A 22049-nucleotide genomic window follows, 5' to 3' on the forward strand; every position below is an offset into this window, starting at 1 on the left:
GGCTGGAATTCAAATTCTGAGTGACTCAAAAGTTCATGCTGTTTCTGATCTATGACACTATTTCCCATGAAGAGCTCTTACAGGTTGTGGATTCTTCCATGTATATAATAGCTTTCTTAACCAAATCTAAATCTCCATAGATATTCTTGTAAAATTTTAAAACTAATTTATCTTTATTTGTATGGAGCCAGTTCATATACAACTGGATAAGCCAAATATACCTGATATACTCTTGAGTTATGAAATTTGTTCTCTATAATGCATACACAGTTAAGAAATGTACGTTTACCAGTAGGCCAACATAGCTTATCGCTCATATGTGTTGCTTGTAATGCAAGTAATGAGATTAAAAATTGGACATAAGAAATTACCTTTCTGAGACTCTGTTCATAGCCTGTTTAAAAGAGCCTAGTCTTTTGGGGAAATCTTTTGTGTATTTTTTCTTTTCTTTTTTTTCTTTTTTTTTTTTTTTTGGGACAGAGTTTCGCTCTTACTGCCCAGGCTGGAGTGCAGTGACACATTCTCGGCTCACTGTAACCTCCGCCTCCTGGGTTCAAGTGATCCTTCTGCCTCAGCCTCCTAAGTAGCTGGGATTACAGGCACCCGCCACCATGCCTAGCTAATTTTTTGTATTTTTTTAGTAGAGACGGAGTTCATCATGTTGGCCAGGCTGGTCTCAAACTCCTGACCTGAGGTCATCCACCTGCCTCGGGCTCCCAAAGGGCTGGGATTACAGGCGTGAGCCACCACACCCAACTGTATGTTTTTTCTTAACCTGTCTTCAACTGGAACAAATGTCTCGTTGGCATTACTTCTTAACCCTTAGGTATCTCACAGTGAGAGAGAGATAAATGCTAAGCAGAGATTTATGAGAAAGTTAAAAAAAAAAAAAAAGAAGAAGAAGAAAGCAGAGATAGGGATCTGAATAAAAGATTCTGGGGCAGTGTTGATTAAAATAATTGTTGTCTTTTCTTCATTCAGGAAAGTATTCTTGACTTGGAGTCCTTGGTGACTTCAGGGAGGTCAGTGAACACTTTTAGAGTAAAAAATATTGATAATATGAACTTATGCTCATTTTTATGGGGATGTTTGTATCAGACGCACCTTTGTGCATTCATCTGTTTCTCCCAGACGTCATACTGGTGTATTGATGGATTCTTTTAAAATTTTATCTTATTTTGTAAAGATCGTTACATATGAATGATATATCATAATACTTGTCATTTTTATTTTAATGTTAATATTTCTCTTCGGTAAGACACCATGAGCTGCTTGACCATCACCAAATTTTGGCAATGTTAGTTCCTAATACTCTTTTAAAAAAAGAGAGTTTGAAAGCAAAAGACTGAGAACAAGAGATAGACAGGGGTGATTACATGTAGGGAGCCACACCCAGGCCAGTATCTTGAATCTCATTTGGAAATAAATATTCTTGTCTGATAGAAAACAAGCATACTTATTGGTTATTCGCTCACAAATATTTGTTGAGTGCCTGTAAATGTCAGGAATTTTCTAGACAGTTATAGAAAGGCCTGGACACAAATATAAAAATGACATTAGAAAAGTCATAGAGGCAGAAGCCAGCAAATTGTTTCCAGGCGGAAAGATTGGCTAAGATGAGCTGTCTTGGATGGGATAGTCTTAGATGTAAATAAAAGAGACAGGTATTGAAAACCCAGCCAAAAAAGGCCTATGTGAACACAAGAATGTAACATTAATACAATAAGTAGGAGAGAGTTGTGCAGCAGGTTTTTGAAAGAGTGAAACAATAAAACCAGGGTTTAAGGAAGATTATTCTGACTTTATAAATAGGACTGTGATGAGAAAAGTGAATCCAAGGAGATCCAGTAGTAGACCATTATATGAATCTAGAAACACACACATGAGAATTTGACTGAAGGTGACAGTTACAGAAATTAAGAATAAATTGGTAAGTCAACTGGCAAAGTATTGGATGGGAATATGGTAGAGGCAGGAGTGGAGATAAGCAGAGTGAGTGTAAATATACTCCAAAACTTTCTATTTATTAATAGCTTCATTTCTGAGAATATCTCAATCTCAAATAGAAAACATGTACCCCTGATGAACAATTGAGCTAAACTCACAGAATTCCAGGATCATGGTATTGGATAGGATCCTTGACAAGTAACTGGTCAGTTTAGGAATTTCCTCTCAAAAGTAGCTGACCCCATCCAGGTTAACTATAATGAACAACCTTAAAGCCAACACCCAACCCAGATAGTACAATTTCAGAAATCAGAGAATAAATGAATGTTAGAGCTGGGTAGACACTAAAGATAATCTGTTCAAACTCCTCGTTTTCTCTAAGGAATACCATATGCAGTAATTGACAAAGGTAAAGAAACAAAGACTGTTATATCGTAAGGTTGACAGTATATGATGGAAACACAGATGCTCTCCTATAGTCCCCCCAGGGAAATAAAATTGATTCCCAAAATTACAGCAAGAGTATGTAAATAAAATACATAATTATAACATTTTTTAAAAACTGCTTGCAAAAATTGTCCTGTAACTTTGTTCAAACAACTTCCCAGACAAAAGCTTCCTCACTAGCATTCTTTAACACCCTCTTCAGTCTTGTGTTGCTGAAATATGTGTTTGGAATGAAAATTATCTTAGTGCAAACCTGTGGGTATATATGGTCTGTACTGAATATCAATGGCAAAGCCTGATATTTGTCTTAGCTCAAGTTGCTATAACAAAATACCATAAACCGATGACTTAAACAACATACATTTATTTCTCACAGTTCTGGAAGCTGGAAATCTGAGATCAGGGTGTCAGCATGGTCAGGTTCTGGTGAGGGCATCTTCAGGGTTGCAGATTGCCCACGTGGCGTGTATCCACATGGTAGAAAGAGAGCAACCTCTGGCCTCTTCTTATAACGGCACTAATCTCATTCACGAGGGCTCCATTCTCCTGACCTAATTACTTCCCAAGGGTTTTCCCTCCAAATACCATGACACTGGGGATTAGATTTCAGCATATGAATATTGGAGAGACACACACATTCAGTCCATTACAGTATTTTCCTTTGACATTTCCTTTTTCTTTGCTCCTGAGAGTTTTTCCTCCTAACTTTCTGAAGCTTCTCCTTCCCCTTTAGGGACTGCCTAGGATTTTCCCCTTATCTGGTCATCAACCTCTTAACTGGTCTTTACTTTTCTGATCCGCCTTTATACTATTCCCAGAGTAATCTTTTTGAAAAGCAAATCTGACAGTGTGACTTCCTCACTTAGAAGATTTTTAATGGCTTCTTTAGAAGAAAACATAAAGTCTTAGAATAGTATACAAGTCCTCCAAGACTACTTCTCCATCTTTATCTTTGTCCGCTGTCTGACTTAAACTTTATATCCCTACCTGTTTGTAGCTTCCTGAATGGCCTATGTTCTCTAAGTGAACTTCTTCAGAATGAATCCCTGTTCATTCCTTGAATTTGTTTTTTCTTTCTAGCTACCCTAAAAACTGTTCCCAGGTAACTATTAAGTTTTTGGACCCTAGGTTATACCTGGCACTAGTTGATAGGTTCACTTAAATTAATAGAATTGTTTGCATTTAAGTTAGAGACTTAAGTCCAGGAGGAAGAGAAGATACAATGGAGGAGGAAGGGAAAAGAATCTATTAGGCATCAATGCAAGATTATTTAACTCACAACCTCTCACTTGAACTAAAATAACCTACAAGGTTCTTGTTATTATCTCCAACTTATAGGTGAAATAAGGCCCCAGAAAGATTAGCTGAATTGCCTGGAATTGCTTGTATGTGGTGGAATAGAGATTGGAGCCTTTCTCCATTCTTCCAGTTTCTTTCAAAGAATAATATCACTTACAGTTGCACACATGTCACATGAAGCCCCCAGCCTGGATGCCTAACTAAACTTGGATCAAACTCCAATTTTTTAGACAAAAGCCCTCCCTATTCTTATAAAAGCGTTCTCCTCTTTCTTTGCCTCTTATCTCATGTCAGCTCAGAGAGACATTTCTGCTTGGGCCAATCTGGCCTTCAAGCTCAGTGCCTTCAATGAATAAAACAAAACAAAACAAAAAATCTTTTAAAGTCAGGATTTTGTAACTTCAGTAACCTTATTGATGATTGGGAGGAATGGAAAATGTACAGGTTGGAGTTACCCTTTAGACCAAGCTGACTCCTTTCTCTTATACACACACACACATACACACCCCTTCAATAACCTTATTGATGATTGGGAGAAAGGGAAAATGTACAAATTGGAGTTACCCTTTAGACCAAGCTGACTCCTTTCTCTTACACACACACACACACACACACACACACACTCTGTGTGTCGCTTTCATGCCCTTACATACATGCACACACATAGACCAAGCTGACTCCTTTCTCTTACACACACACACACACACACACACACATTCTCTCACTCTCTCATGCACTTACACACATGCACACACATACATATTCCCTCCATATTCCTCCCTTTCCAGTGTAGATGAGGCACAGATTCATTCTACCCAAACGAAAGCTCTTCAAAGTCTCACCTTCTGTCATAAATAGCCTTATCGAACATTTTCATGCAGGCAGACTCTCGTGAAGGAAATTTTGGTGAATTCCATTGTTTTTTTCTCCATCTTATTACAGTGTGATTAATAAGTTAGTGACTACAAGGTTGTAGTTTTCAAGAGCAAGAAGTCCACCCCCTTTCAAGTCACATTTGACAGTCCTTCTGTTCATGCCTGACTTATTGTGGGAACATATGTCTACGTAGGATTTTAATACAGAGATTGTCTTAGATATGAATAATCATCAGAGAAGCAAATGGTGTAAGTTATTTAATTGTATTCTTAATATGGTCAAAGATAATGGTTTCACTGACTTCAACTTTACTTTCTTCAATTCCATTAATTGCATAGCGCTAGAATTTTCCATAGAAAATAAAATCAGATCCCATGTCACACAGTACTCTGAATCACTCTGTGACTCCTACACTTGAAGATATAGTCCTACCTACAGATGCCTGACATGGCCAGTCTCTGAGATGGCCAGTGGCTGAGGATTTCTCAGATTTCTCCAGAATCTGTTCCCCTAAGTAAGGCCCTACTCATGGTAATTTCTTTTTTGACACACATATCTTTTTTTTTTTTTTTTTTTTTTTTGTCTTTTGTCTTTTTTTTTTTTTTTTCCCTGAGATGGAGGTTTTTTTACTCTTGTCGCCCAGGCTGGTGTGCAGTGGCACGATCTCGGCTCACCATAACCTCCGCCTCTCAGGTTCAAGCAATTTTCCTGCCTCAGCCTCCCAAGTAGCTAGGAATATAGGCATGCTCCACCAAGCCTGACTAATTTTGTATTTTTAGTAGAGATGGGGTTTCTCCATGTGGGTCAGGCTGGTCTCGAACTCCTGATCTCAGGCGATCCACCCACCTTGGCCTCCCAAAGTGCTGAGATTACAGGTCTGAGCCACTGCACCCAGCTGACACATGCACATCTTGTTCATCATAGGTCTGCGCGCTTGCTCATCTTTTCTCTTAAAAATCCTTCCCACTCTCTTTTATTTCATTCTTGAGGACTCAGCCTTTTCCCACTCCACCTCTGTCCCTGTCTGATTTAAATCGTCCTCTTTTACTGTCCCATAGCCCACATGCTTCCTTCTGTGAGAGTGCATTCTACAGTAGTATGCTGAAATTACCTTCTCTGCTGGGCTCTGGGTAAGGGACACACTCTTTCCATCATCTTGTTTCTGCAGCCTCTAATAAAGTACATGGCATATAGTCAGTGCTAAATAAATGTTGAGTTACTGGTGGGACTAAAAAGTCAATGAAAGCCAATCTCATGTTTATTTCATTTAAAAATTCTACAGCCATAGGCAACACTTAGAAAAACAATTGTAGATAGTGGAAGATAAAAGAAAAAGAAAACCCTCACAAAATTACACACATCTTTCCTTTGGAAGCTTTATGAAGTACTAAGTAAAGTTTTATATATTTTATATGATTTTAAAATACTTCAAAACAATAATTTGATGCCAGAAATACACTTGGAGATGAGAGTGGCTTGCCACTAGCAAGCTCTGCTTAAGCCCATTACATGTACATATTGAAAGAGAATCCAGAGCCTTCATGTGTTTCCCATCAGATAAAATGTATACAGGAAAAAAAAATTAAGCAGCAAAAGTTAGACCTAACCTACACAAATCTTTTACTGTAGCAAACCAAAGGAATGACTAGCTCATAGCAATACATAGTGAAATAGAAATCATTTTCTCCAGTTCTATCTACTGTAGACAGTATCAATTCCTTCCTTAGAATAAAGAGGAAATTTTGTAAGAATTAAGAGAAGCTGGAACTGGTTAGGGAGATTTAAGTATTTGGTCTTAGGAGCTTTTTGTTATAGTTCTTTTATTTTAAAAAAATCTGGATCAGTTGTTATAATTTGTATTATTTTTTAAAATTAAGGGCGGGCAAATGGTGTCCAAAGTAAGTGGTATATTTTGGACTTGTTCTTTTCATGTATACCAATAGGTCTATCTAGGAATTATGACAAGCTGATACAGTCCTTTAGCAGACCTTCAAGTGTTGGCAAAGAAACTAATGTCCACATAGTTACACATCCCGTACAGTGGATCCTTTTACCTCAATGGCCAACATCACTGTGAGTTGTGGGTTAGAGTAATGGACTGAACATTTCACAAAAAAACAACCTCAACCTCTAGCTACCTGCTGTGGCTCTGAGGTGATTACTTTTTTCCTTTTTCAAAAGGAAGCTGCTGCTTCAGCATCTTCTCCTGGAGTCCCTGGCACAGTTTCAGGCCATGTGTCAGGGGAACCTCTAAGCATATCACTATGACAGAAGCCAAGTGCTGGCCCGCAAGAATTGAGGACTGTTTGTTCACAGAAGAGCCTGAGCAGAACGCGAGTGTTACATAGTTCAAAGGTGCCTTGAAGAAAACTGATGCTGTTGTAGGAGGGGACTTCAAGGCTCAAGTTATTTCTCAGTTGCTGTTCCATAGCCCTCTCCCAGCCTTTAGGGAGTTTAGCCAATAGTTTTTGCTTGGGTGTTTTTCTCTGTTTAGCTCCTTGACTTAGCAAGATTTGGGGCAGTTAAAGAGTTTTCATGTATTTTTAAGGAGAGCCACAGTGTATACTACTCTGGCAGGGGTTAGGGGGAAGTATTTTATTAATGAATGCAGTATGTGTTCTTGGTAAAAGCCAAAATTAAACTGGCTCACTGTTTTTGTCCTGCTGGCTGTCGACATTTAGGTGTGTTGCTTGGTGTGGTGACTCAATTTCCTGTAGGATAGTTGGCAACTCCATTTTGAGGTTTGTTTGGAGGGATGAAAAGGTCAGTTATTTGATGTCTTAGAACACTTGGGGTTAAAATTCCTAAAAGTGAAGCTTTACAAATGATCCTGAAAAATCGTGGCTAGCTATATTGCCTGTTCGCCTAGGAATTTGGAAAAAAGCAATATTCTCGGCTCTATGCTAATATCAAGAATAGTCCTTTATTTCAGCAACAGTTTCACAGAGCAAACTGTTCTTAACTCTGTTGTTAGTAATTATTTTCTCACTAGTATGTAGATGTGGTCTAGTGATTTTTCATTTTTCATATTTATACAGAAGATGTTAGAACTTAAAATACATGCTTACACCACTTTATGATCATACTCAAATCCTGTCTGTCAAAAATGACTGGTGCATGGCTTGGACATAAAATGGATATTCTGAAATAAATTGTTCCTCCTGTCACTATACTACCTTCTTAAGAGCAAATCCTGTGTCTAAAGTGCATGATGTCTTGAAGCATTAGCCAAAACATTCCCGAATTACTTTTCCACATTAAAAAATAACAACTGAAATATAATGTGTGGAGCCACATCCTGTTAGATTTGAGGCCTGAGTTTGTACTTTTGATTTCTGAAGAGCTTTGGGAACTTGGTGAAGTTGGGGGCAGGGGGCAGCTTACTTAGCTACTGGGAAATCACTTGAGGCTCAGGCTTTGAGAAAGTTGGAGGGCAGGGGAGAGGAACGACAGAAAGCCAAACCTCGGAGGGGACTCCCAGCTTCATTGTAACCGATGATTGGAAAGGTGGCACTGAACAAATCCCTGAACACAATGGCTACATATCTTTAATCCACTGGATAGGCTAACTATGGACAGCTCAAATGATCATTAAAAAAGTCAATGTACTCTTAAAATTTCCTACATTCCTATCTTATGGGAATGAGAGAAAGAGGAAAATGTCAAAACCAAACCATATAGTAGATGTACTACCATGGCAAGTAGGTGATGCTATACTTGCATATGGAAATTATTCAGTAAAATGAAAATGATTGTGTTAGAGCCACAGGCGAAAGTATTGTTTGTGATCTTTAGAGTGTGGGGTTACAATGGGCTTTCTATATTTGTGTGTAATGCTTCAATTTTTATAACAAGCATGTAATATTTTTTACATTCTTAGAATTGGGGAAGCTATACAGAACAAGTATTTTATATTTACCATTTAAAATTATTAATATCTTTAACTTGTTCCTGTTGTTAATGGGGAAGAAAAAAGCTTCAATCTGAAATTTTAATTCACCTGGCAAGGTTTAGGCAATTGTTTGTCCATCTAAAGCATATATTTACTTCACTTTAGACTGCGGGATGGAGGAAGTAGAACAAAAAAGAGGCAAATTTTAACGTAGAGTACTCAAAGTGAACAGTAAATAGTTCAAGAATTCTTGATAACAACAAGCCACGTGGCACTTGTAACAAATACTTTAAAAGTCGCTCTAACTTTTACAAATTTCATATAAAAAGCTATGTGAAAAATCCGAGGAGACTAAATTCAGTCGATGAATTTCTTTGTTGTGCCACTGATAATTTATGGAGTCTAAATTTCAAGGGCAGAATTTCTTCTCCACCAATACCTGTAGATTTTTAAAGACAAAGACGGAGGATCCCACCACTTCGTGTAAGTTTCTCAGCATCTTCTTTCCACTCGACCATGACAAAGTTTTATAAAATGGACTCTTGGGAGTTTGATTTCTCCCCACTGTGAATGGTTTGCTTATTGCATGCCAATGTAGAGAAGTTCTCCCACAACTGGTCTGCTTAGGGAGAGTGCCTCTGGTCCCCTAGGTCAGCCTTTGTAAACAGAACAGACTTCCCTATGCCTTTGAATGTGGTCTTTCCGTTTTCTCAAAATTGTAGTGTAATCTGCGCATGGTGGGTAGAAACACCATGCCAGATTTTCTTCCTTAGCCCAAGATCATCTAGGTCTTGTGCAATTCACAGGGGAAAGGAGTAGTATGCAGGACATGCGTAAATTCTCCTTACCATGTGTTTCTTTCACATTGCTGTTCCTTTAAGATAACTCTTAGGCAATTCTGCATATGAAAATGCAGCCTATTGTCAAATTTGTGAACTATAAAGCGTTCCGATCCCGCAACATTGTATATTTTGTTTGCTTGTTTCTGTCTGCCCCAACATTTACAAGTCTGGTACTTAGACTGGGCTGGTCGTAGAAAAAGGATGTGGTCTTAATAGAAACGCGGGTATTCCCACAAGCCTGCCTCCTTCAAGTAGGTGAATCCTAAACCTTTAGAAACGAACCCCCAGAAACCCTAAACCTTAAACCCTCAGAAACACTGAGGGTCCTAAATAACCTTGTTTGTGAAACTTGGCAGGAAGCAGCTGGTCCTGGAGACGCAGAGGCTCCAGCGGTCGGGGCAACCTGGAGGGCAGTGGCTCAGTGGGCTGCACTGGGTTCCCGCTGGGCAGGTGCGCGGCCGTGCGCGCCTGCGCGCAGGTCCCTCCTAAGCCCCGCAGCGGGCGCGACCCCGGGCGGAGGGCTGCAGGCGCTCCACGCCGGGTTTTCCGCCGCTCTCCTAGCACAGACAGTCCCACAGCAGCCCCACAGACACACACGCTCGCGCCGCGCCTCCTCGGCTGCACTTCAAAGCGAGTGGCGCCCGGCTGCTCCGGGGGGATGGCACTGCGAGGTGGCGGGGCCCCCGGGGCAGAGCCCGAGGGGAAGGACACGGCGGGTGGCATGGACAGGCTTTTGCAATTCGGAATCTTTTCGTAAGGGGGTTGAGGAGGAGCCAGGCAGCGCTGAGGGCCGAGAGGGGCGTGAGGGGGAGTGTTCCCGGAAAGCTGCGGCGTTGGAGCCGCGCTGCGCCTGCCGCCCGAGGAGTTGAGAAAGAAAACAGGAAACGTGGTGGCCGCGCACCCGGCCGCGGCTGATTCATTCGCTTCAAGTGCCGTGCAGAAGGCTCGGCAGGCGGGGCGGGCGTGGGGCCGCGGCTCCGGGCCGGGGACCTAGGAGATCGGGCTGTGGACCAGACGCTCCTCTCCGGGGCGGACACCTAAGCGCGCGCGCCATCCCCTCGCCATCCGCTAGAGTCGGGCTCCTGGACTGGGACTTGGGCCCGTCGCACAGTTGAAAAGTCGCATAGTGGTTTTTACGCCCGCGTAGCCGTGTGAAAGTTGGCTCGCCGCTCTTTGCACGCCCTCCTTGGAGGCCGACCCGTCACGCCAAGCTGGAGAGACCGTGCCTCCCCGAGGCCAGCCGCCCCGCGAGCAGAGCCTCCGCCCCCGTTGCACTGCCGGGCTGGGCAATATGAAGGAGCAGCCCTCATGTGCCGGCACCGGGCATCCGAGCATGGCGGGGTATGGCAGGATGGCCCCCTTTGAACTCACTAGCGGACCCGTGAAGCGCTTGAGAACTGAGTCCCCCTTTCCCTGTCTCTTCGCAGAGGAGGCCTACCAGAAACTGGCCAGCGAGACCCTGGAGGAGCTGGACTGGTGTCTGGACCAGTTAGAGACCCTACAGACCAGGCACTCCGTCAGTGAGATGGCCTCCAACAAGGTAAGCCCCGGTTCTGCTGTCACCGATGCCCCCAGGCTGCTGATTCCCCTGCCGGCGAGCCCGCTAGTACCCATAGCCCCGGGAAATACAGTGAGAGGTTTTTTAGGCTTACTGCATGTTGGCTATTCTGCTCCTTAGAGGGAGGTTCTTGTTTCCATGCCTTGCCTCTCCTAGTCACGCCAGATAAACATTTTCCAAAAGCAATTTGACGTAGTTTAAGTACCTCCCAAGACACAGGGTTCCTAAGTGACATTGTGCCCTTGTAGCAGAAACCCAGTAGGGTCCATTGGCATTTCATGTTTAAAGGTGTTCTTGGGATTCCCGGTTAAAATAAGAATTGGTGGATGTCTGTGAAATCACTTGAATGTCACCACCTAGGGCACTCAAACTCAGAAGAGTTCATCGAACTTGGAACCTTCACCCTAATTCATCTGGTTGTCAGGGTACCCTGCAAGAACTGAGCCTTTATATATTCAGTTGGCCATACACATCCGCAGGAAACATTAATAGAGTTAGAAGGTTCCTTATGATCATTACTTTTGTTTCCACTAATCTTGGAGAGAAAGCCCAGTTTTTCGAGGTCATTTAGTACAAGGAGGCTTCAACTAGGCATCTGTGCCATATGTACTAAGGTGCTGGTCTTGGCAGTTAATGGAGTTTTGAGGGCTGAGAAGTAACCTTCAGCCTGGGACAGCCTTAAAATAGCACGGAAGGCAAGGTATAATGTTTTCAGTTTTGCTGTATTTTTTGGATTTCCTGTTCTTTTTGTCTTTAGTTATGCAAGGAGATAATTGGAATTATATATGTTTTTAATGGCTCTTTGCCTGTGCATGTCATGTGCAGATGGCTGAAGGATTCAGCCAGTAAAGACTGGTAATGTGTGACAAATAGTTGCCTCTGCAAGATATTTAAGTATTTTTGGCTATTTACAAGGTCAAGAAGGTTATATTAACTTACAGTTCATCTGTGTGCACATATCTTTCAATGAGTGATACTTTTTTTTTCTAGCTTACTATGGTTTTTATCCCACCTGTTCTCACGCAGTTTTTACAAAAATGCCACAGCATAACAGCCACTTGATTGTCTTATCTATTAACAGTGCTTTTGTAGGTAGCATTGTCAAGTGAAAAGTTGGCTTCAAATAAATAAAAGGGGCTCTGTAGACACGGCCAGCAGATACTAACCTACCCATATGCACACTGACCTACCCATGTCCACACTGACGATCAATTCTGTTTTTTGTCATTTGTGCCTCATTTCTAAATTTGGCACAGCTCCTCATCAGAATGACCAATTATTGCTCTCTTACTGGGACTCTTACCCCCTGCTGTGGCATTAGGTACCTTTGTTCTCATTTGGGTAACAAATTCTTAGTTTTATAAAATACAGGGTTTTTTTTTCATAATTTGATTCTTAATAGCAGTAGACATATGCTGAATATGTCCAGTGTCCTAACTGCTAAATGGGAGCACTTTGCCATGGGCCAGAGTTCTTAATTCTATTGTGTGGTTGATTCTGTGTAAGAAAAGGAAGAGCAGAATCAAAAGCCACTTAGCAATGTACAAGCATTAGTGTATGTTTTCAAGATGATTTAACAGTAGTTTTTCAGCTAAATGAATTTGAGCAGCTAGTTGCTTTCCCTAAAATCCATATTCTTCATGTTGAGACCTATGTTTGGATTTAACACTGAATGTGAAATTTAATAATGTATTGTAAATGACTTCAGCTGTCAAGGAATTAATCTGTACATTAAGATTTAAAAATGTTTTAGGTCATAATAATTGCCTAAAATGATCGCTTCTTTTAAAAGCACCAGATAAGACAGAGATTTAGAAAAAGTAATCTTTACTATGAAGGCCCCAAATTAGACTTTGAGTTAATTTACAGGTTTGATAGGAGAGGTTGGTCTGTTTGGTTAAAATGAAATCTAGGTAAAGCGAGAAGATAATTTTTTCAAAATGTAGTCATTCTAGCAATGTTTATGTCTTGTGGCTGAAAAATTACGATATTTTTTCCTAGCCCACGACAGAGCTGAATTGAAAAATCATTGCCGTCACACTAATTTTTAACATTAAACTTAGCTCAGCTTAAGCTGTAGCTTAAACTTTTAATGTCCAAGCCATTCATGTGTTCTTTAACTTATTTATTTCTAAATAAGTGCTAAGCTTACATGACTTTTATAGACAAAAAAGGGTTGGCATAGAAAGAAAAGAAAGCTCTTGCTAAGGGTTGTAAAGTTACTCTTCTTCTTGATAACAAGGGCATGAATAGGCTACATCCACAAAAGCTGTAAACTGAGTTGGAGCAGCTGATCCCAAGGCCCCTGTGAGTGTTGCCACACCTTCAGTCTGAACTGGAAATGTGTGCCGCTTGCATCATCTCCACTCAGTTATTTGATATTTCTTGAGTATGAATGAATGAATCTGAAACATTGCTTTTCGGTTGTTAGTTTTATTACCATCCATTCTTTTTACATATACGTGTTCAAACCAGCTGGTATTTTCAGTTTATTCTCTTTTAGCCTTTGAAAAATTATGACAGTATTCTCTGTTCTCTCTTGAGGTTTTAAAAATTTACTCTAATAGATCAAAAAGCACAATAAAAACACTAGTAAGAGATCAGGATTTTTAAATGGTGATAGAAAATACTTATTATGAAGATGGATTTAGGTGTTAGGAAGGAGGAAACTGATTCCTCAAACCCATTAAACAAACTGGATTAACATATTATTTCTATTAGACTTCTCAATAAAAGGCATCTTAACCAATTAGCAGTTTTTAAATGATGCTCTAGGAGCAACTAGCTGTACTTCCTGTATTGGTATTATAATGTTGCTTGCTTGTTGATGGCATTGAAGCAGGAAAATTATTGAATTCTTGGCCAAGGCTAGGGTTGGCTATAACACATGTAGGATGCTTGTACCAAGTGGGGTAAGAGATTCCAGATGGCATTTAATTTGAGTGATTAAATCTACAGCATTTACCCTTATAAGCACATTAATCTGCCTGAGATTTGTACAGATTTCCTTTGGAACCTCATTGCTACAACTGAGCGTAATTTTAGTGAGGTCTCAAAGCTTTGGAGGCAGGCAAACCTGGAAGTTGAATTACGGTTTTGTTTCTTGCTAATGGAGTTACATTAGAGAACGACTTCAATTTTTTTAGCTTCAGTTTCCTTAGCATAAAATGGGCATCATAATAACTGTCTTGAAAGATCAGTGTAAGAGTTCAAAAGAATATATAAAAAAGAGCTAGCTAATATAGTATCTGACAATAGTAAGCACTGTATCTGTTGTTATTGCTATTATTTGGGTTTTAGGTCAAACTTCATTGGTTGCTTACATGGCTAAAATGTCTTTTTGCCATTCAGTTGTAACTTATACTAGACATTTCAAGTTTTATGGAATTTTATAATTCTTAGATAACTGTCTATAGCACACATTTCTGTATCATAAAAATGCTTAAATTATATTTAAAGTTTTTGTGGTATAATACAGACATGAACATTCTGAAGTTCTAATTAGAAGTTTAGGTTTTTCTTAAATTCCAGTTACAGAATGCCAGACAGAAGAGCTAACTAAGTACTTTTCCCGTTTTACTCTAAAACTGAAAATGCAGACCTTACTAATTTTTAGAACATGTAAAATATAATAAGGGTTAGTGGTCAATGTGCCTTTGTAGTAAAACACCTTTTAAGTAGAATAGTTTCACCATGTTTTTGGTTACCTTTCTCTCATAGAAAGTATATCGAGGATGGGAGTCAGTGGAGAGGAAAGAAGGACAGCGAGCGGTCTGGGCCTCAGGGCTTTCAAGGATTATGCTATGGAACCCTGTAACGTTATCCTCTTGTGACCTAATAATGCACCTTTCACCAGGCCTTCCCTGTAAGTTCAGTGAGGTTCAAAGGAGAAAACGAAATCGTTTTGAGTTCTTCCCAAGACGTATCACTATAAAAATGGTATTTTGTTTCTGCTCTCTAATTTTGGGGACAGTTTGAGGTTTGGCATGGCTGGAAATGACTGTGTTTCAAGCTGAAAGTCTGTCTTGAAGTTAGAATCCAGCCCCTAAGAGACTTCAGATTTTTCTATACTTCATTCCGAATGTACTTAGGCCAGCTTTACAAATGTAGTCATGACTTCTTTATGGAATTTATTTTGTGTATTTGACTTTTGACAAACCTCTCTAGCATGTTTCTGTTGCCTGTAAATTAAGTTGCTTTGCTGGGGTGCTTTGTCTCAGTGCTTTCTCTGGCTGCTCCCCCTACTGCTTTGTAATAGTCAATGCAGAACATATAGTAGCACTTTTTGTTGATGTATGTTCTGGGCAAGAGGGGTGTTGTAATAAATATAGGATCTTCATAGAAGTGGCTAAATCTTAAGATATTTCCACATTATGCAACCACAACGTAACTCAGAATAGAGATAAATGTTAAACTTTTGCTAAGAAGGAAACTAAGTTAATTGGAAAAGGCATGTTAGTTTTATAGAGAGAAAATAGCCTCAGTTGTTTTCTACATTAACATATTAAACTTTAGATTAAAAAATTGTTGAGTTAATATGCCTAAATACAAACTTTAAATATCAGAAGAAAATATCTTCTATAATTATAGAAAATCAACAGTTAGATGCTTTGAGTTCAATATCTGCTTTTTAATTTACTTAATAGAGGTAGATTGGAGAAAGATTTATGTAGCTTACATGTAGTACCTAAAAGTTAATATGAAAGATTGAGAATCCTATAATCACTGTTAGAAAAAATACTTCCTTTGCTTTTCAGTAATAATAGAAGAGGGAAACAATTTTAAAGGAAATTTTTCTTTTGCTGGAAAGTAGAGCCCTTGACTTTACCTTAGCATAAAACTAAGGATTAAAACAAATCTTAATTTGTCTCTATTGTCATCCGTTCAGTTCCTGTGCCAGTATTTAGTAAAAATTTAATTATTCCTAACATGTAATTATCCAAAATTCCTAATTTTTAATTATTCAACAAATTAATCATTACTAGAGAATTTTCTTCTTTTCAGTTATATTTTGACTTAATTTATGGGGTAGTGGTAGTGGTAACTTCTGTCTGAGAGCATTATGAACTGTCTACGTTTTTGAAAAAAATTCCAAAACATAAGGGTTGGCCATGATAAAAGAAGTATTTTTTCTAATGTTATGGATAGATGAAACAAACTGGTATTTTTCGAGATAGCAAGGATGATAGATAATGCTTTTGTTCAATTTAAGAAGATTTCTGTGACAGTTATATAGATTGTAGCTATCACTTAAGATATAAATACATGTTGGATGTGAAGTGCTGCTAATGTCATTATTTTCCATTGATTCATAACATATGTAGAACTTGGTTTTCTCTTTCAGCAGGAGGGACCAACTCTTTTTCTGGAACTGTAGATTGCTGGGGTTAATCTTGTGATAGTGTAGCTCTAGCGGGGGAGCAGTTTTTACATGGCTATTTATTGTAATAGTTGAAGTGACACTGTTCATCTGAGATCTTTCTAGAATATAGAGAGATCAGTAGCACTTTCTTTTAATATTCACATTAGCTTTGAAAGGCATTTGAAGAAGACTGTGTTATTCCCTGTAACAGGGAATGGGGGTATGCCTTGATATTTGCTTAAACAACAAACAGTTCTGCTGTGTCTTTTAGAAAATTCGTTAAGTTCAGTTACCAGCTATAATGATAATAGGCTTATTATTTTTTACTCTTAGAGAATAGTTTATCTTTTATAAAGTATTTATTATTATTATTTAGTATTCAGAGCTTCTTGTTTTTGTTCTGTTATACTTTGTATGTGATAAGGATGAATGATATTTACTCCCTGGCCTGGAGTATGCACCAGTGATACTTACAGCAGCTTTGTACAGTGGAAAGAACATAAATGTTTTTCATTAGGCAAACGTGGTTTCGAATTCCAGCTCTGTTGTTTCCTATCTAATATTTTGGGCAATAGGCCTTTCCGCTCTGGAGCCGTTTTTTCGTTTATAAGTGGGGATAATGAAAGGGGAAAATAAAATGGAAAAGTTATTGAGAGCATTAGCTATAATGTATGTAAAGCTCAGTTTGGTGCATTAGCACACACTAGGTGCTCAATAAATTACATGTGCTTGCCTGTCTAGAATACATTAAAAAAGAGAGATTAAGAAAAACTCTGTGTCACATATTTCTTGCAATGTAAAAACATAATATTTCTTAGAAGAAAAACACAACTTTTCTATTCTTTAAGAATTTACAGTCTAAGTTAATGTTGCTCAAACTTTGTCATTTTTGAGAGAGAGTCTCGTTCTGTCACCCAGGCTGGAGTACAGTGGCATCATCTCGGCTCACTGCAACCTCCACCTCCTGGGTTCAAGCAATTCTCCTGCCTCAGCCTCCCAAGTAGCTGGACTACAGGCGCCCACCACCATACCCAGCTAATTTTTGTATTTTTGGTAGAGACGGGGTTTCACCGTGTTAGCCAGGATGTTCTTGATCTCTTGACCTCATGATCCTCCCTCCTCGGCCTCCCACAATGCTGGGATTTTGTCATTTCTTGTACATTCATATCGGTTATTATATGTTGAATGTTTTAACTTATTTCTTTTTTATTAATCTTTAAAAATTTTTCAATTATTCTTAATTGACAAATATTAATTGTATATATTTCTGGGGTACAATGTGATTTTTAAAATGTGTACATCATAGATTCAGTAAAGCTAATTAACATATCTATATTACCTCACCAATTTATCTTTTTGGGATGAGAATGTCAAAAATCTATTTTAGCAATTGTAAAACACATAATGCGTTATTATTAACTGGGGTCTGCATGCAGTGTAATAGATCACTAAAACTTATTCCTCCAATCTAACTGAAATTTTGTACTGTTTGATCAACATCTTCCATTTTTCTCTCCCTCCTCCTGTATAGCCTCTGGTAACCACCTTTCTACCCTCTGTTTCTGAGACTGACTTTTTTAGATTCCCCACAAAGTGAGATCATTTATTAAAGACAGTATTTGTCTTTCCGTACCTGACGTATTTCACTTAGCATAATGTCCTCCAGTTCCATTTCATGATGTTGTGAATGACAGAATTTCTTGCTTTTATAAGGCTATATAATCTTTATATATATATATATCTATATATATATATCTATCTCACATTTTTTATTCTTTATCCTTCTTTTCACTGATGAACACTTAGATTGCTTCCGTATCTTGGCTGTTGTAAATAAAGCTGAAATGAATATGGGAGTGCAAATATCTTTTTGATGTATCAATTTCAATTCCTCTGGGTATATACCTAGAAGCAGGATTGTTGGATTGTATGGTAGTTCTATTTTTAGGTTTTTAGGGAACCTTCATACTATTTTCAATATGGTGGTTCTAATTTACATTCCCACCAATAGTGTAGAAGGGCTCCCTTTTCTCCATATCTTTGCCAACACTTGTTATCATTCATCTTTTGAAAATAGCCATTCTACATGGTGGAGAGCAACACATACTGGGGTCTGTTGCGGGGTGGGATGGGGGCAGGGAGAGCATCAGGAAGAATGGCTAATGGATGCTGGGCTTAGTACCTAGGTGATGGGATTATATGTGAAGCAAACATGGCACATGTGTAGCTATGTAACAAACCTACACATCCTGCACGTGTACCCCTGAACTTAAAAGTTGAAGAGAAAAAGAAGGAAAATAGCCATTCTAACAGGCATGAGGTATAGCTCATTGTGGTTTTAATTTGCATTTCCCTGAGAATTAGATATATTGTTGAGTTTTTGTTTGTTGTTTTTGAGACAGGGTCTTGCTCTTTTGTTCAGGCTGGAGTGCAGTGGCATGATCATGTCTCACTGTGACCTCAAACTCTTGGGCTCAATGATCCTGCCTCAGCCTCCCAAGTAGCTAGGACTACAGGTGTGTGCCACCATGCCTGTTTTTTTTTATTTTTTCATATAGAGAGGGTCTTACTATTCTGCCCAGGTTTGTCTAAAATTCCTGGCCCCAAGTGATCTCCTGCCTCAGGTTCCCAAAGCACTGGGATTATAGGCATGAGCCACTGTGTGGGACTGAGGAGCATTTTTTTTTTTTTTTTTTTTTTTTGGGTATCTCTGTTGGCCATTCATATCTCTTTTTTGAGGAAAGTGTGTCTGTTCAGATCCTTTGCCTATTTTTAATCTACTTGTTTTCTTACTGTTTGGTTGTTTGAATTTTTTATATATTTTAAATATTAGCCTCTTATCAGATGTATTGTTTGCAGATATTGTCTCCTAATCTATGGGTTGTCTTTTCACCCTGTTATTTGGTTGCTTGTGCAGATACTTTATAGTTTGATGCAGTTCTATTTGTCTATTTTTGTTTTTGTTGCCTGTGTTTTTGGAGTCCTATCCAAGAAATCATTGCCCAGACCATTGTTGTGGAGATTCCCTTATATTTTCTTCTAGTAGCTTTACAGTTTCAGGTCTTATGTTTAAGCCTTTATATCTATTTTGAGTTGATTTGTATACATAGTATGAGATAAGAGTACAGTTTCTTTCTTCTGCGGGTGGACATCCAGTTTTCCCATCACTATTTGAAGAGACTGCCCTCTCTCCATTGTGTGTTCTTGGACCCTTTGTCAAAAATCAATTAACTCTAAATACTTGGATTTACTTCTGAGCTTTCTATCCCATTCCATTGGTTGATGTTTGTTTTTATGTCAGTACCATGCTGTTTTGATTACAGTAGCTTTATAATATATTTTGAAATGAGGGAATGCGATGCCTGCAGCTTTGTTCTTTTTGCTCAAGATTGCTTTGGCTATTAGTTCTTTTTTGGTTCATATAAATTTTAAGATTTTTTTTCTCTGTTTCTGTGAAAAAAATGACACTGGAATTTTGATAGGAACTGCATTGAATCTGTAGAGGAATTGCATTGAATCTGTAGATGGCTTTGGATAGAATGGACATTTTAACATTACTAATTCTTTCAGTATATGAACATGGGATATCTTTTCATTTATTTCTGTTTTCTTCAGTTTTTTAAATCAATGTCTTGTAGTTTCCAGTATATAGATCTTTCACCTCTTTGGTTAGATTTGCTCCTAATTATTTTTTTGATGCTGTTGCAAATGGGGTTATTTTCTTAATTTCTATTTTGGATAATTTATTGTCAAAGTATAGAAATGCTAAGAGCAATTTATTGTTAAATGTAAATACTTAAGTGCCTCATCTTAAGTAATGGTATTCATGAAATCACGGGTTTTATGTTCAAGTTATATTTTTTCTGTATTTTTTCTAAAATTAATAAATGACAAAATGAGAAAACATTCATCCTTGCACCACCTTACAGCATTTTGCCTGCCATTTACTAACACTGGGCGTACTTTTGGACACACGCGTCTAAATCAGCTGCAAAAACAATTTAGAGACTAATTTATTGTTTTAAACAATCAACATTTTTCCTTCTTTGCCCTGAGTTAGATTTCTCCACTAGAGGAGAAAATGGCAAATTCCTTCAGCAGAAATATTCCAATTCATAAAATATTCATTCCTTAGGCAGAATGGTCCATGGATTTAGAGCACCCTACTATAGACAGCCTGCCTGAATTGGATTCATTCTCTGCCTTTTACCAAATATAAATTGGGCCACATTGCCTTCTGTGCTTCAGTTTCCTCATCTGTTAAATAGTTGCTGTGATGATTTAATGAATTAAAAGATGGGAATTGTCTAGACTGAGTCAGGAACATACTAGATACTCAGTAGAATTCATTCAGTTCCATATGTGAAGGAATAACATTCATTTTTATTTTCTTACTTTGCGGGGTGAGGATTAGAGAAGGGTGTCTGCCATCCTGATTTCTATCCTTTTGATAAAGTGGCCTAATAATGTTGATACTAACCAAAGAGGATTATTATGTTTTATTTACTCTTCTCCCCCATTACTCACTTTTTCTGGTGGTGTTTTGTATGCTTTCTTTCCTTTATTTTAATCCTTCAAGTTTGCCCTTTGTTTCTTTCAGCATAGCTCATCAAGCAAGCCTGAGATTTTTGTCAGAATATCTGAAAATCTCTGAGCTTTTTCTAGCAGAAATGCATAATAGAGTGGAGAAGAATAGTCTAGCCAGTGTTTTTCATAAATTCTTCCTCTGCATGAGACTGAAAGTAACCCAGGCACACAATATCTTATTAATGTTTAATATTAAGAAAAATATATTAAGAAGGTAACTCTCCATTCTGCCTCTCAACATCTTACCATCTAGTATACCCACAAATATTTCCTTGCTCTATCAGCCAAGAGAGTCTAGAAGCAACCATACCCCAGTAGCAATGAGCACACTTAGCACACACATTTTGGTTTCTAATGCCATTTTCCAATAAAAGGAACCAAGACTGTTTGAAAAAAAAATAACTGATTCTATCAGGAAGGAAATATGTAAGATGAGCCTGGAGCATCTTGTAGTGCCAGAAAGTAAGGACCTGCTCAAACAAACGGAACCCTACCCCCATGGGAATATATTGAAGAGTTTCAAGAGCAAACTGAAAGAGCTCCCAATGGCCAAAGCTAGAACAATTTGAGCAAGAAAATAATATAGTATTGGATTGTATCCCATAGGGTAAAATAAATATCCATAAACCCATATTGATATAATTTATTACATAAATAAGTGGGGGAAGAATAGACAAATCTCCTCCTGTGCAGAATTCCCAATAGCTTCTATAGATACTCTGCTCTCAAGGAGGGAGAACATAACCCCCTCCACCCTAAGTGTGAGTTGTGCATATTGACTTCCTTCTAAACAGTACAGTGTACAAAGGGGGAAAAAAAAAAGAAACTGCAGTGGAGAAACCTATCACTACCTCAACCAGGCTATCAAGGTCAACACTGACAGTGAGAAGTGATAATATGTACCCTCTATATGATCTGATGAAAATGGCACTTTTTATCTGTGGTTTCCCTACTGAAAACATATAACCCCAATCTAATCATGAGGCAAATATCAGACAGATCTCAGTTGAGGGACATTCTACCCTCAAAACCTGACCAGTGTTTGACCAGTACTCCGCAAAACTGTCAAGGTTATCAAAAACAAAGAAAACCTGAGATACCTACAGCCAAGAAGAGCCTCAGGAGACACGAGGGCTAAATATAATGTGGTATCCTGGATGGGATCTGGAACAGAAAATAAAAATGAGAAAAATTATGTGAAAACTAAGGAAATCTGAATAAAAAAATGTGAAAACTAAG

At 38.6% G+C, this 22049-nt stretch overlaps 1 protein-coding gene across 14 annotated transcripts in view; it reads left to right on the forward strand.

Annotated features, from left to right (window-relative positions):
* The window catches only part of PDE4D (phosphodiesterase 4D), a 1590976-nt gene that overhangs the window by 1516706 nt on the left and 52221 nt on the right, over window positions 1-22049 (forward strand). For 13 of the 14 annotated variants that reach the window (XM_050794364.1, XM_050794365.1, XM_050794362.1 and 10 more), the window contains one exon: window positions 10731-10843. In XM_050794364.1, coding sequence (XP_050650321.1) covers window positions 10731-10843 — 113 coding nt within the window. Of the gene's footprint in view, window positions 1-10570; window positions 10645-10730; window positions 10844-22049 lie in introns of those variants that run through there. The other variant, XM_050794375.1, reaches the window with a different exon arrangement.

The sequence above is a fragment of the Macaca thibetana genome, chromosome 6 (genome assembly GCF_024542745.1).
Source record: "Macaca thibetana thibetana isolate TM-01 chromosome 6, ASM2454274v1, whole genome shotgun sequence".
NCBI classification, from domain to species: Eukaryota; Metazoa; Chordata; class Mammalia; order Primates; family Cercopithecidae; genus Macaca; species Macaca thibetana.